This window comes from Trachypithecus francoisi, unplaced genomic scaffold (genome assembly GCF_009764315.1).
Source record: "Trachypithecus francoisi isolate TF-2019V2 unplaced genomic scaffold, Tfra_2.0 Lachesis_group9, whole genome shotgun sequence".
Taxonomy (NCBI): Eukaryota; Metazoa; Chordata; class Mammalia; order Primates; family Cercopithecidae; genus Trachypithecus; species Trachypithecus francoisi.
The window spans coordinates 35,522,479-35,537,783 of record NW_022681474.1 but is presented as its reverse complement, the minus strand read 5'-3'; the positions used below and the strand labels follow the sequence as shown (position 1 = coordinate 35,537,783).

The window sequence follows — 15,305 nt, the reverse complement described above, 5'->3', positions numbered from 1 at the left end:
AATACAGGCCTGCAGGAGAGCCTGGGGAAGGGTGAGGAGGCCCCACAGAGCAGGGGATGGCTTACAACCCCAGAGCTGGGGAGGACCTCCAGCTAAACAGGTCAGGTGGGGAAGGGGGAAGGGACGCTGGGTCCAGGACCCAGGGGTAGAACCCAGGCACCTGTGGTTTCAGGCTGGAAAAGGAGGCCAGACCAAGGGCAGGCTCTCTAAAGGAAGGAAGATGGTGTTTGGTGGAGTCAAAGTGTGGGGGGTGGGGGGGTGGGGCATCTCCAGGATAGTACCCTACATACCACTCTCTGAGTATGAATGAGTCTGTAATCATCTATCCACCTCAATGCCCCATAAAATTCTCTATAGCCCTTTCTAGCTGTGTGATCTCAGGCAGGTTACCTAGCCTCTCTGAGCCTCTGGTTTTTGTCTTAAGAAAAGGGTTACTAAGACTTGCATTGCAGGGCTAATGAGAAACAACACATGCAATACCCCTGCCAGCATGGTGGGCCCAGAGTCGGGCTCAGGCAATGGCAGCTGTTGCAGGCCCCTGTGCCATCTTTTCTTATCAATTCTTCCTCATTTATGCTCTAATTTTTTTTGGCCCTGGGCCAGCGGGCCTGTGATAGATTTATTGGAGGTTCTTATCCCAGAGAATAGAGACAGGAGGGCAGAGTGACAGGATACTAAGGCATCCCCACATTTGTCCAGGCAGAAGGAAATGAGCCCACTGACCTTGAAAGTGACATAATTTGGGGGAGGGGGTGTCTGGGTAAACACTCCTCCTGGGTCTAGCTCCCCATCAAATGGTATTCATCCCCAGAAAATGTTCAAAGGAAAGTACAGGAAAGAATAAACACCTAGACCCACAGCTAATTGAGTTGCAGGTGGTGGCTAGAGACAGGACCATTTGACTCTCCCCCTCCTTCCCCCAAAGTGGCCCTCAGGTGACAGGGCAGACAGGCAGCCTCTCGCAGGGAAATCAGGAAGAGAGGAAGAAAGAGCTGGGGAGGTGGGTGGCTGGGATGAGGAATGAGGCAAAGAAAAATGGCCCGCAAAATGCAGAAACGCCCCAGCATGCTTGCTTCCCAAACCCGGCCCATGAATCGAGGGGTGACAGGTCTCTCATCTCCGATGCCAAGAGCCAGGAGCTCCGGGCAGCCGCAGGTACTACATCTGCACCTGCCAGCAGTTGGAGAGAGGCCATAAAGCATCATAGCAGGGCTCAGAATGCCAAGTGCCTGCAGCTGGGAAGGGATCGCCTTGCGGTGAAAGCAGTACACAGGGCGAGGGCTGCTCCCAGAGCCAGGCCTGGGCACCCCTCCCTCCAGAGGCTGCTTGATCCTGGGGGCCTGGTGGTGGGCAGAGGAGGGACAGGGCAGGTGCACATGCAATTTAGCTCTGTGCCGGCCGAGACAGGCAGGGACCTTCTGGAGGAAGCCTAGTAGGCCAGGTGATTTACTGGGGCTGGCAGAAAGCTGGGACATTGGAGGCACTGGTAAATAAAAGTGGATTGTAAAGCACCCAGGCTAAGCCTGCGCCTGCAGAAATGCACCAGGGCTGCAGACAGCTTAGAAGCATGGGCCCCATCCCCCAAACGATCATCACAATCACAGTTTATACGGCACTTTGGATAGGGGTGCCAGGCCTGTCCTAACTGCTTTTTAACACATATTAATATACTTAATCCTCACAACAGCCCTAAGAAGTTGGTGGTAGTATTATAATATCTTCCTTTAACATACCAGAAAGATGGCCGGGTGTGGTGGCTCATGCCTGTAATCCCAGCACTTTGGGAGGCTGAGGCGGGTGGATCTCTTGAACCCAGCAGTTTGAGACCAGCCTGGGCAACATAGTGAGACTTTGTCTCTACAACAAATACAAAAAATTGGCCAGGCATGGTGGCGTGTGCCTGTAGTCTCAGTTACTCAGGAGGCTGAGGCAAGAGCATCACTTGCGCCCAGGGAGGTTGAGGCTGCAGTGAGGCTTGACTGTGCCACTGCACTCCAGCCTGGGAGACAGTGCAAGACCCTGTCTCAAAAAAAAAAAAAAAGTACTGATACAGTCCAGAAACATGAGGCAGCACAGAGAGGTCACAGAGCCAAGCCCTGTCCAGTGCACCACAAACTCTACTGTGCCCTTCAGTCACCCGAAGGGCTTGGCAGCTCGCCGGCCCTGTCTCAGTCGGCCTCGGGTGGGCGGGAGACCGCATCCCTAACCAGCTCCCAGGTGAGGCCGCTGGTCTGAGGCCCACACCTTGAGTCGAGAGGCTGTAAACTACTCTGCTGCCTTCCTGTGGCACTTCCTCAGCCTTAGAAATGGTTTATATCCCATTGCTCTGGCCCCGGGAGGCATCTATGAATTCCCCAGTTAACAGAAAAGGCCCTCACAGGTGTCAGATGTGTCAGATCATGGGGGGAGTTGAGGGGTGGAGTAGGGGAGTGTGGAAGTGTGAAGCTGTAAGCGTATCAATGTCTACACCCCAGCTCAGGCTAATCTAATCAGAATCCCTGGGGCACGGCCCACACTGGTATTTTTATTCCTTTTCATCGGACAGGTAATGTGCCGATGACATAACAAGGTTTGAGGGAGGCCTATCTCACACATGTGCGTGGAAACCCAGTCATCACATTCATGAACTACAAAAGGACCATGAACTGGTGTTTTTTTAAGCAGCTCCCTGGGTGATCCACATGTGTAGCCGCAGTGAGTCCTTGAGATGGACAGCAGGGATGCCTCCCTCGCTATGGCAGATTCATGCCTGTAAAACTGAGGACAGCTCCTTGGGGCGAGGCCAAGGATTTCCTTCTGGGAAGCAGTGATGAGCCACCTCCTGTGCCACTGGAAGGTGTGGCTGGGGTCTGCTAGCATACCTCCTTCTTGCTTCTGAGGCATCCCTAGAGAAGATAGGGCACAGCTGGGCAGCTGGCAACATCCCATCTTGGCATTTGTCAGAGAAGTCCTTGCCTCCCCATGCTCTCAAGTGACAGCAGACACCAGCCTGGGTTAGCTGTGGAAACGGAGGCTCCTGACCAAGACTCTCCTTGACCAAACTTTTGTCAGGTTCCTCTGAGCCCCATCCTCGACCTTGGCCCCAACCTCAGTCCTGACTTCTGCCTGCCCAACCCAGTCTTAGCCAAGAATCCTGCGAAGTCAGATTAGCCAGCATGCCCCTGAGGAGAGAAGCCATTTCTCTGTCTCCTGTCTCTGAGGAGGAGGAGAAAGTAAAAGTTGAAAAACAACAGGAATGAAGTCAGTGGCAAGACTAGCCGGTGCCACTGATGACCAGGCCTGAGGTTAAAAGATTAACCCCCTACTCTAACAACATGTGCTCTCAATCTATCACGACCCTTTCACGTGGAACCCCTTAGAGTTGTAAGCCCTTAAAAGGGACAGGAACGCTATCTTCGGAGAGCTCGGCTCTGGAGACGTGAGTCTGCCGAAGCTCCCGGCCTAATAAACAAACCTCTTCCTTCTTTAATCCGGTGTCTGAGGAGTTTTGTCTGCAGCTCGTCCTGCTACATTTCTTGGTTCACCTGACTGGGAGGCGAGGTGATTAACAGACGGTCGAGGCCGCTGCTTAGGCCTGCCCTGTGGAACATCCCTGCGGGGGACTCCGGCCAGCTTGAGCAACACGGATCCTGAGAGCGCTCCTGGGTAGGCAATTGCCCGGGTGGAACGCCTCGTCAGAGCAGTGCACAGCAGGCCCCGCAGAGGATCAATGCGGTGGCTGAACACGGGGAAGGAACTGGCGCTTTAAGTCTGGACATCTGAAACTTGGTAAGACTGGTCTTTGGAACTTGCCCACTCCATTTGAGCAGAAGCGTGGCCTGATCACCCACGGCGTGCCTGTACCGGCACTTTGGTTTTTGAGTTGACTTGAATTGCTTAATATTTTGGTTTTGACCTGGCTTGGATTTCTGGATACTCTGATTTTGGTTTTGATTCTGGTTTGGTGTAAACTGAAAAAGTGTGTGTGTGCCCTTTTTACCTGTTCTTTGTTCTGTGGTGTGCATGTGGTGTGAGCGTGGTGTGTTGTCTCGCGGAAACATGGGTCAGACACAAAGTAAGCCCAGTCCGCTAGGAACTAGGTTGAAAAATTTCAAGGAAGGATTTAGTGGAGACTATGGGGTTACTATGACACCAGGAAAACTTAGAACTTCGTGTGAAATAGATTGGCCAACATTAGAAGTGGGTTGGCCATCAGAAGGAAGCCTGGACAGGTCCCTTGTTTCTAAGGTATGGCACAAGGTAACTGGTGAGTCAGGACACCCAGACCAGTTCCCATACATAGATACTTGGTTACAGCTGATGCTAGAGCCCCCACAGTGGCTAAGAGGGCAGGCAGCAGCAGTGCTAATAGCAAAGGGACAGATAGCCAAGGAAGGATCCCGCTCCACCCACCAAGGGAAATCAACTCCTGAAGTTCTGTTCGACCCAACATCAAAAGATCCACTGCAGGAGACGGCACCAGTGATCCCAGTGGTGCCCTCCCCTTACCAGGGAGAGAGGCTCTCCACTCTTGAGCCCACAGTGTTTGCGCCTCCGCAAGACAAACATATCCCTAGGCCACCTAGAGTAGACTAGAGAGGAAATGAAGCCTCAGGAGAAACCCCTCCCTTGGCAGCTCGTTTACAACCCAAAACTGGGATACAAATGCCCCTGAGAGAGCAGCGGTATACTGGGATAGATGAGGATGGGCACATGGTGGAGAGGCATGTTTTTGTGTACCAGCCCTTCACCTCTGCCGACCTTCTCAACTGGAAAAACAATACCCCGTCCTATACTGAAAAGCCACAAGCTCTAATGGATTTGCTCCAAACTATTATCCAGACCCACAACCCCACCTGGGCTGATTGCCACCAGTTGCTCACGTTCCTCTTTAACACAGATGAAAGGCGGAGAGTGCTCCAAGCAGCAACTAAGTGGCTAGAGGAACATGCACCGGCTGATTACCAAACCCCCAAGAGTATGTGAGGACCCAGCTCCCAGGAACAGACCCCCAGTGGGACCCAAATGAAAGAGACGGTATGCAAAGGCCGAATCGATACAGGGAAGCTGTCTTGGAAGGATTAAAGAGGGGAGCCGAGAAAGCCACAAACGTTAACAAGGTCTCTGAGGTCATTCAGGGAAAAAAAAGTCCAGCACAATTCTTTTTCTTTTGAGATGGAGTCTCGCTCTGTTGCCCAGGCTGGAGTGCAGCGGCGCATCTCGGCTCACTGCAAGTTCCGCCTCCCGGGTTCATGCCATTCTCCTGCCTCAGCCTCCCGAGTAGCTGAGACTACAGGCACCTGCCACCAGGCTTGGCTAATTTTTTTTGTATTTTTAGTAGAGACGGGGTTTCACCATGTTAGCCAGGATGGTGCCGATCGCCTGACCTCGTGATCCGCCCGTCTCGGCCTCCCAAAGTGCTGGGATTACAGGTGTGAGCCACCACGCCCGGCCAGTCCAGCATAATTCTACACCAGACTGTGTGAGGCCTATCGTATGCACACACCCTTTGATCCCAATAGCCCTGAAAATCAGTGCATGATTAACATGGCTTTAGTTAGTCAAAGCACAGAAGACATTAGAAGAAAACTGCAGAAACAGGCTGGATTTGCAGGGATGAATACATCACAGTTATTAGAAATAGCTAACCAGGTATTTGTAAACAGGGTTAGCCGTAAGGAAAACCGCAAAGAGAATGAACGCCAGGCCCGGCGAAATGCCGACCTATTGGCTGCAGCAACCAGAGGGGTCCCTCCAAAGAGGCAAGGCAAGAGGGGGGCCCTGGAAAGGAAACTGAGCCTGGCTGTCAGAGTTTGCAGCGTGACCAGGGAGGGACAGCATTAGGGATATACCTAATGTATATGACAAGTTAATGGGTGCAGCACACCAACGTGGCACATGTATACATATGTAACAAACCTGCACATTGTGCACATTACCCCAGAACTTAAAAAAAAAAAAAGGACATTGGGAAAACAAATGCCCTCAGCTAAAAGGAAAACAAGGTGACTCAGAGCAGGAGGTCCCAGACAAGGAGGAAGGGGCCCTGCTCAACCTGGCAGAATGATTATTGGACTAAGGAAGGTCATTTGCAATCTACTGGAGTCTAAGAGCAGAAGGCAGGTGAGAGAATTCTTAGGAGCTGTGGCGTTTTGCAGACTGTGGATCCCAAACTTTAAAGCATTAGCCAAGCCTTTGTAATGAGGTCACTAAGCGGAGGACCAGGAACCTTTTGAATGGGGATCCCAACAACAGCAAGCCTTCCATGAGTTAAAGGAAAAACTTCTGTCAGCCCCAGCCCTGGGGCTATCTGATCTGACAAAGCCTTTTACATTGTATGTGTCAGACAGAAAAGATGGCACTTGGAGTTTTAACCCAAACTGTGGTGCCGAGGCCGGTGGCCTACCTCTCTAAACAACTAGACGGGGTTTCTAAAGGATGGCCCCCATGTTTGAGGGCCTTGGCAGCAACTGCCCTGCTAGTACAAGAAGCAGATAAGCTGACTCTTGGGTAAAACCTGAACATAAAGGCCCCCCATGCTGTGGTAACCTTAATGAATACTGAAGGACATCATTGGCTAATGAATGCTAGACTCAACAAGTACCAAAGTTTGCTCTGTGAAAATCCCCGTGTAACCATTGAAGTCTGGAACACTCTGAACCCTGCCACCTTGCTCCCAGTATCAGAGACCCCTGTCGAGCATGACTGTGTAGAAGTGTTGGACTCAGTTTAGCAGACCTGACATCCGGGACCAGCCTTGGGCATCAGTAGACGGAACAATACATGGATGGGAGCTTCATCAACCCACAAGGAGAGAGATGTGCAGGCTATGTAGTGGTAACCCTGGACACTGCTGAAGCCAGATCGTAGCCCCAGGGCACTTCAGCCCAGAAAGCTGAACTCACTGCTTTAATTCGGGCCTTAGAACTCAGTTGAAGGTAAGACTAAACATTTACACTGATTCTCGATATGCCTTTATAACCCTTCAAGTGCATGGAGCATTATATAAAGAAAAAGGCCTATTGAACTCTGGGGGAAAGGACATAAAATATCAACAATAAATTCTGCAATTATTAGAAGCAGTATGGAAAGCTCACAAGGTGGCAGTTATGCATTGCAGAGGACACCAGCGAGCTTCCACCTTGGGTTTGGGGAATTCCTGCGTTGACTCAGAGGCTTGAAAAGCAGCATCTGACCCCTTCCAGGCATCAGTCACAGCCCGCCTGCTCCCTCAAGTACCTGATCTTGTACCTACTTATTTTAAAGAAGAAAAGGACTTTCTCCAGGCAGAGGGGGGACAAGTGATGAAGGAAGGATGGATTCGGTTACCACATGGGAGAGTAGCTGTGCCATAGCTGCTAGGAGCCGCAGTTGTACTGGCTGTGCATGAAACCACCCATTTAGGTCAGGAGTCACTTGAAAAGTTGTTAGGCCAGTATTTCTACATCTCACATTTGTCAGCCCTTGCCAAAACGGTGACGCAGCTTGGTGTTACCTGCCGACAGCATAATGCGAGGCAAGGTCCAGCTGTTCTGCCCAGCATACAAGCTTATGGAGCAGTCCCCTTTGAAGATCTCCAGGTGGACTTCACAGAGATGCCAAATTGTGGAGGTAACGAGTATTTACTAGTTCTTGTGTGTACCTACTCTGGGTGGGTGAAGGCTTATCCAACACGAACTGAGAAAGCTCGTGAAGTAACCCGTGTGCTTCTTCGAGATCTTATTCCTAGATTTGGACTGCCCTTACAGATCAGCTCAGATAACAGGCTGGCGGTGTTTGTGGCTGACTTGGTACAGGAGATGGCAAAGGTATTGGGGATCACATGGAAACTGCATGCCACCTACCCGCCTCAGAGTTCCAGAAAGGTGGTGCAGATGAATCGGAATATCAAAAATAGTTTAGGGAAAGTATGTCAGGAAACAGGATTAAAATGGATACAGGCTCTCCCTATGGTATTATTTAAAATTAGATGTACCCCTTCTAAAAGAACAGGATATTCTCCTTATGAAATATATCACAGGCCCCTCCCATATTGCGGGGACTTCCAGGCACTCCCTGAGAGGTAGGTGAAATTGAGTTACAGCTACAAGCTTTAGGAAAAATAACATAATCTCAGCCTGGGTAAATGAGAGATGCCCTGTGAGCTTATTCTCCCCAGTTCACCCTTTCTCCCCAGGTAATCGAGTGTGGATCAAGGACTGGAATGTAGCCTCTTTATGGTCACGGTGGAAAGGACCCCAGACTGTCATCCTGACCACTCCCACCACTGTGAAGGTAGAGGGAATCCTAGCCTGGATCCACCACAGCCATGTAAAACCTGCAGCACCTGAAACCTGGGAGGAAAGACCAAGCCTGGACAACCCTTGAAGAGTGACTCTGAAGATGACAAGCCCTGCTCCAGTCATACGCAGAAGCTGACTGGTCCATGCACAGCCAAAGCATGAGGAAGCTCATTGTGGGATTCATTTTTCTTAAGTTTTGGAGTTGTACAGTAAGGACTTCAACTGACCTTCCTCAGACTGAGATAGGGCAAAAACTTAAAACAGTCTTTTTAAAAGGGACTTGTGTGTATAATGCCACCCAGTACAAGGTATGCAGCCCAGGAAGTGACCAGCCTGATGTGTGTTATAACCCATTAGAACTACTTGATCCCCGTTAGAAAACAGAGTATGTAACTCTAGGAATAAATGGAACTGGACTGGTAGGAAGACCTGGATAGTGAAGATGAGAGTGAGAACTCCCACTAGTGAGTGAGGTTCCCAAAGTGGGGAATGAGGAGAGAAGCCATTTCTCTTACTGTCTCCTGTCTCTGAAGAGGAGAAAGTAAAAGTTGAAAAACAACAGGAATGAAGTCAGTGGCAAGACTAGCTGGTGCCACTGATAACCAGGCCTGAGGTTAAAAGATTAACCCCCCACTCTAACCACATGTGCTCTCAATCTATCATGACCCTTTCATGTGGAACACCTTAGAGTTGTAAGCCCTTAAAAGGGCCAGGAACGCTGTCTTCGGAGAGTTTGGCTTTTGAGACACAAGTCTGCCGATGCTCCCGGCCGAATAAAAAACCTCTTCCTTCTTTAATCCGGTGTCTGAGGAGTTTTGTCTGCAGCTTATCCTGCTATACCCTACCTTTGAGATCTGATCAAGTTCCTCATTCCCCACCTCTGATGTTCAGCTGTCTCTCCATATACTCAGGGCATTGGTCCAGGACTCCCACCTATACCCAAATCCACACGTACTCAGGTCTCCCGTCAGCCTTGTGGAACCCAGCTCTCCCTATAATCAGGTTTTGAACTCCACTAAGAGCACATTTTCCATCAGCATTTGTTTGAAAAACTTCACATATAACACAATTCACTCATATTGTTTAAGAGTAGACTGTGTAAGTCCTAGGCCTGCTTTCAGCAAGAAGCCTGTTAGGCCAATTGAGCCAGAATATTCCCTTCTCTCAAATCTGATCAAGCTCCTCATGCCATTCACTGTACTCAAGGGATTGGTTCCAGGATCCGTCCCATGTACCAAACCCCGAGCATACTCAGTCGGTCTTGCAGAACCACAAATAGGAAATGTTGGCCCTCTGCATATGTAGGTTTCACAACTCACAAATACTGCATTTTCCATCCACATTTGGTTGAAACAAAAATCTGCATCTAAGTGAACCCCTGTTGTTCAAGGGTCGACTGTGTAAGTCCTGGGCCTGCTTTCAGCAAGCAGAGGCCTCACCTTGACTCTCCTCTTAGAAATGTGCCATCCTCCGGCCCCTCATGCTGCCCCTTGGCTAGAAATCCCCATGTCTCCTTTTCAGAGTTGAGCTCCATTTATCTCCCCTACTACAAGTCTTAAAGCTTTCCTTACTGTTTTAACAAGTGTCATAATTTTTTTCTTTAATCCTCTTCCCCTACCACCCCTACCTCTCTGGAAAAGTCACCCAGCAAAGTGAGCAGCCCTGTCAACTAAACAAAATTGACTCCTCACCTTGACATTCAAGGCCCCGGGCAATGATCTCAAGACCTCTCTCTCTTACTTATGCCCCAAACACAGCTTTACCGTTTGTCATACACACCTAGACTTTCCTCCCATTCTGCTGTTGCCCAGCCTTTTTCTTCTACCTGGATCGTTTTCTCCCCTTTCTTGAAACCCACCAACTCTAAGTCACAGTAATCTCTTCCATGGTGATCAGACTAATTATCCCTTTGGATTAATTTTCCCCATCTTCCATAACAGAACCTCCCATTTTAGCAGGCACATGGTTCTCTAAAATATAAAGCTACATTGAAAGACTACATTTCCCAGCCTGCTCTGCAAGCTGATGTGGTCACATGCCTGAGTTTTGACCAATGCAATGTAAGAAGAGCAAGGTGTGTCACTTCCAGGAAGTGTTCTTACAGGCAACAGGCATTTCTTCCTCCTCCTCTTGCTTCTACCTACTGATGTAATGGCTGGACCTACAATAGCCATCTTGTACTGTGAGGTGGCCTTGGCCATGAAAGCTGCACAGAGTTGAAGCAACTGGGTTCCTAACACCATAGAACGTCATACCAGCCTTGGGCTGTCCCCACCAGAATTGAACGTGGGAGAAAAATGACCTTCCATCTCATTTTAGTTACTAGTATTTTGGAATTTTCTGTAACTAACGCTATTCAGTCCATACCTTCACACCCCTGGAGGTGTGGACTCTAGATTCTTGGGTTTACCATACATACCACATGGAACCATAATTTGCATGTTCTTCCCAAGCTAAACAGTAAGTAAAGGCTGGAAATGTGTCTGAAATCTCTATCTTCCCCTGCCATGTGAGGCATGAGGCCTCTGTATGCTCCCACCAGCCTTGCAGGAGAAACATGCCCTTACCAGGATGTCTGAACCCTCAGGGTCCTCCCCTGTGGCTGGGCTGGAGGAGTTGCCGAGTTTGAACATCCAGTACTCCTTGGCAGTGACAAAGAAGTTCCATGGCAGCAGACTGCCAATGCCCAGGCTGAAGAAGATGATGTATGTGCCATAGAAGCGGTCCTCAGGCCTCTGTAGGCCAGGGGGCGGGTGGTCCAGCAGCTTCTCAAGCAGTGCCTCCTGGTCAGCTTGGAGACTGCTGCCTATGGTTCTGTAGGTGGAGTTTGAACTGTGCTGAAAGTCGTCCTCTGAAGCAATGGCCACTATTGGAGCAAGAAGGGCAACAGAGACAGGGTAGGTAAGTAGAAACTGAGGCTGGAGACAGCTGGGGACCCACCCAGCCTACAAAATGACCATGCCCCCTCAGCCTGTAAAGTCACTAAAGCCTGGCTGGAGAACTTCATTTTAAGGATCAGGGAGAAACACAAAAATCAGACCTGAAGAAGGGCAGGATGTCAGAACTGTAAGTGTCCTCAGAGGTCACCCCAACCATGCAGGTGCAACAGAGGTAGCACATAATTGTGGAACAGGCTGGTGTAAACCACTGCATGATAGTGGGGACTGTGGCAATGTACCCAGAAAGGCAAACCTGGTCTAAAGGCATTCACAGTTCTGTGCAGCCATAAAAAAAGAATTAGGACCCCTGCTGGGCAAAGAATGATCTTTAAACCCTTTTCGACTTTATTTGAAAGAAATAAGGGGCAGGATAGTGTGTAGAATATGCTACTGTGTGTGTGTGTGTGTGTGTGTGTGTGAAAAAGCGGGGAGAGAAAATATACATATGCATATGTATTTGTATATGCATATAATCTCTCTGCAAGGCTACATAAGAAGTTTCTAACAGTGGCTGCCTCTAAGGAGGGAGACTTCCCTGCATTCTTATTTGTGCCTCTTGAATTTTTAACTATGTTCCTAGTTTATTATCAGTTCAAAAATAAAAGTGTAAATAAAATAAAAACCTTCAGATTAAATAATAATTGTTTAAAAACTGGTAGTGTCTAGGGCTGCCTCCATAAGCTGGTGTGTAGCCTCTGATAGTCCATTCCCATTTCATTTGTGGGGAAAGAGAGGTCCAAAGAACAGAAGGCCATAAGTTAGGTAAATGGCCAAGCCTGGGTTTGCGGCTCCTGCCTGGGTCCCACCTCTGCTCATCACGCCCTACCAGGAGTCAGCCACTTTCAATCTATGGTAGCGCCTAAGACAAATGGAAGAGCCTGGGCTACCAGCAACTATTGCCTACATGGCCTTAGGCAAGTTACCATATTTCTGTGCCTCAATTTCCCTAAATGTAAACCCAGGGAAGCCATTTTTATGATAGTTATGCAACTGCAACTGGCTGGCAACGCCTGGCCTGTAAGCAGCTGTTGAACAAATGTCAGCATCTCCCTGGCATCCTGGGCCTGTCGCACGGCTGGCTGGCTGGCTGCTGGATTTGGCTGTCAAGTAGCATGCCTGCTTCTTTGCTCTAGATAGCACCTAGGATGTGGCAGCAGCTTGTTAAATGAGAAATGTCTCCATAATGCTGAGAATGGGACACTTCAGAGTCCCTTCTGCAATAGCCTCTTCCCTACCCAATAAACTAATAAATAAATAAATGCATCTTGATTTCTACAGGAGGCTAAACCTAACTCAAAGCATCGTGCCAAGAAGACTGGGGTCTTTATTCCCTGGTGGGATGGGAACACCTCCTCATGTGGGTGCAGAACCTTATCCACTATTTCAGGAGAACCTCAGAGCATCCTTTGGAATTAGGGCAAAAAACATTGCTCCCTTTTCTCAGATGGAAAGACTGAAGTCTGGAAGGCACTTGCTATGTCCCACATTCAAATAGAAAGAACTCCCAATAGCTAAACTTAAGTCCAGTAATCACAAGCCAAGGTCTGTGCCTAACAGAGGTCACACTTGAGGCTGACAACAGCCTACTATATTAGGTACTACTCTAAGACCCATTTCACAGATGAGGGGTCTGAGGCTCAGAGAGGTTGAGTAACTTGCCCAGGGTCACACAACTAGCAGATGGCAAGAGTGAAGTGACACAGCCAAGCAGACTGGGGCCCATGCTGGACTCCTCAGCACACCGGGGAGGCCTGGCTGGGAATGGGAATCTTGCGTTTGCTGGTTCCAAGTACAAGCATCCTTCCTGCAAGCCTTGAAGTCAGTGAGTGGGGAGGGGCCCAGGCACACTGCAGGCACCCTTGTCAATGTTTGCTGAATGAATGGACTCTGCACGACCAGGACATTCTCCCCTGCTGGGGTAGCATGTACCCTGGAGCCAGCAGGCGGGAGGCCACTGGATGCCCAAGTGCAATGCATCCAGCCAGCAAGTCCATTTTAAACTCCTCCGGTTAGCAGAGCCCCTCCCCAGCCTGGATTCGCATGGAGGCTAGCATTAACAAGCTCACTGTCTGGAAGCTCACTGTGTGGAAAATCTCTTTCCACATGCAGTAAAGGCCATGTGAAGGCACAGCAAGAAGGAGGCTTTCTGCAAGTCAGGAAGAGAGCCCTCATCAGAAACCAAATAACCAGCATCTTGATCTTGCCCTTCCCAGCCTCCAGATCCATGAGAAACAAATTTTAAGCCACCCAGTCTATGGTATTTTGTCTGGCACAAAATGGTACAAATGTAACAAATGTAACAAGCTCACTTGTTACATTTTAAAAATTAGTGTTTAAAATGTAAAAAATAATCATGACCCACCCACATAGAACAAGAGAGAACCACAAGTGGTTCTTCCCAGAGGCTCCAGCTACCTGTGGGGGCGGCTAGAAGGACCACCAGCCCTGTCACTCAGGACCACACTTGGCTAGGGCCCCCTTCTCAGTACCTGGCGTCTATTTGTCAAGGACCATTCAGCCTTGACTGAGCTTCTGAAGAAGGAGCCAGGAATTTTCTCTAACCAGGGTCACAGGCCAGGGCACTGGAGTGAGCAGTCTTATTAGTCTTTACAAAAGCTAGCTGCTGACTTCTGGATTAAAAAAGAAAGAGAAAGGCAGGCAAGGAAGTGCCCAACTTTCCCCAAAACAGGCTGGCTGTGGCCTGGAACGTGCTCCTGGGTCACCTGCAGGAGCCCAGCCATGCACAGAGAGGCAGCCCTGCACAAGGAGGCAGGCACTGCTGGGGCTGCGGCAAAACTTCACCTGGGCCGGGAAGCCTAGGTACTGGTTCCAAGGAGGTTCCTGACTCCGGCTAGGTGGCTATCCCCTCTGTGCCTCGATTTCCTGGGCTGTGAACCGGGGTAGGGAGCTGGTAGGGCTAACCAGTGGGAGGGCACTGGGAAGCGCAGGGCACCGCCCACTGGCCGCGGCAGAACTGGCTTTGCGGGGTAATTAGCCCCAGCCTCAGGCCCCGCAGCTGGGACCGAGAGAACCAGCCACCATCTGGATACTTCGGGCCGACGGGTCCATACTAGGCCCCCACCATACAGGCAGTAAGGTCCAGTCTCAGGGAGGAGGAGAAGGGAGAGAGGGTTTGAGGAAGAGAAGACAAGACCCAGAAAGAGGGGTGGCAGAGAGTAAGGAGGGAGAGGAGGGACGGTGGGGAAGGGACCACGGAGGGGGTGGGGTCCTTTGGCTCCCCTGGCAGCCCGCAGCCGTCCCCAGGGCCCGGGAGGGAGGTCGCTGAGCGCGAGTCTGGGGGCGGCCGGGACCGGAGCCGGAAGAGCCCGAGCCGGCCCGCACTTACTGTCGCCGCTGCGCTGCGCCGCGCCGCCGCTGCCTCCGGCGCACGGCCAGGACCACTGGGCTTGGTAGGCGGCAGGCGGGCTCCTCCCCCGGCTCCGCCCCGCCCCTCCCGGCACCACGCCGCCGCTTCCCAGTTTACAAACAAGCCTTTTTCCTTTGTTTTCTCCCGGCGCGCCAGGGCTCCCCCTCCTGGCGTTGGGCTGGGGCCAGCCTGCGCCCATTTCACAGGAGAAAAAGTGAGGCGCCTTGTGTTAAACGCACTGCCCATGCTTGCGATGGGTGCGCGGCGCATCAGGCCTCCTGGTTGCTGCTCCTTTTTTACTTTGGAGTCAGACCCCACTGTCTGAGACCTCCTCTTTAGCTACAATAACCTGCACCCCAGGACTAAGAGGAGCCCTCATCTTGCCCCCACACCGCTGCAGAGACTCCTCTCCAAAGGCTGCTTCTACCTTTCCCTGCTGCCCCTGCTCTGGAGGTGAAGCGGGACCCACACCCGAACTGAACTGGGCCTCCCAGGCTGGGCAGCTATTTTCAGTAGACCCAGAACTTGGCAGTCAACAATTCCAGCCCTCACACTTGACCGCAGCCGCAGCGTGTAACACACAGCTGCTGCGTGTTCTTTAAGAAAGCGGGGGCCGGGCGCGGTGGCTCACGCCTGTAATCCCAGCACTTTGGGAAGTCGAGGCAAGCGGATCACCTGAGGTTGGGAGTTCGAGACCAGCCTGACCAACATGGCGAAACTCCATCTCTACTAAAAATA

At 50.7% G+C, this 15,305-nt stretch overlaps 1 protein-coding gene, 1 long non-coding RNA gene and 1 other non-coding gene across 7 annotated transcripts in view; 1 reads left to right on the top strand and 2 right to left on the bottom strand.

Annotated features, from left to right (window-relative positions):
* The window catches only part of SLC29A3 (solute carrier family 29 member 3), a 49,993-nt gene extending 35,360 nt beyond the window's left edge, over window positions 1-14,633 (bottom strand). For 2 of the 5 annotated variants that reach the window (XM_033208431.1, XM_033208435.1), the window contains exons 1-2: window positions 14,547-14,633; window positions 10,829-11,127 (exon numbers count right to left, since the gene is read on the bottom strand). In XM_033208431.1, coding sequence (XP_033064322.1) covers window positions 10,829-11,127; window position 14,547 — 300 coding nt within the window. In that variant the 5' untranslated portion in view covers window positions 14,548-14,633. Of the gene's footprint in view, window positions 1-10,828; window positions 11,128-14,122 lie in introns of all 5 variants that reach the window. The other 3 variants (XM_033208432.1, XM_033208433.1, XM_033208434.1) reach the window with 3 other exon arrangements.
* Window positions 2,536-2,639, bottom strand: LOC117082920. The gene has a single exon (XR_004436842.1). It is a non-coding gene; the product is annotated as a small nucleolar RNA U13 (small nucleolar RNA).
* Window positions 7,391-9,058, top strand: LOC117082001. The gene is made up of 2 exons (XR_004436410.1): window positions 7,391-7,787; window positions 8,156-9,058. It is a non-coding gene; the product is annotated as an uncharacterized LOC117082001 (long non-coding RNA).
* Window positions 14,634-15,305: the final 672 nt, after the last annotated feature.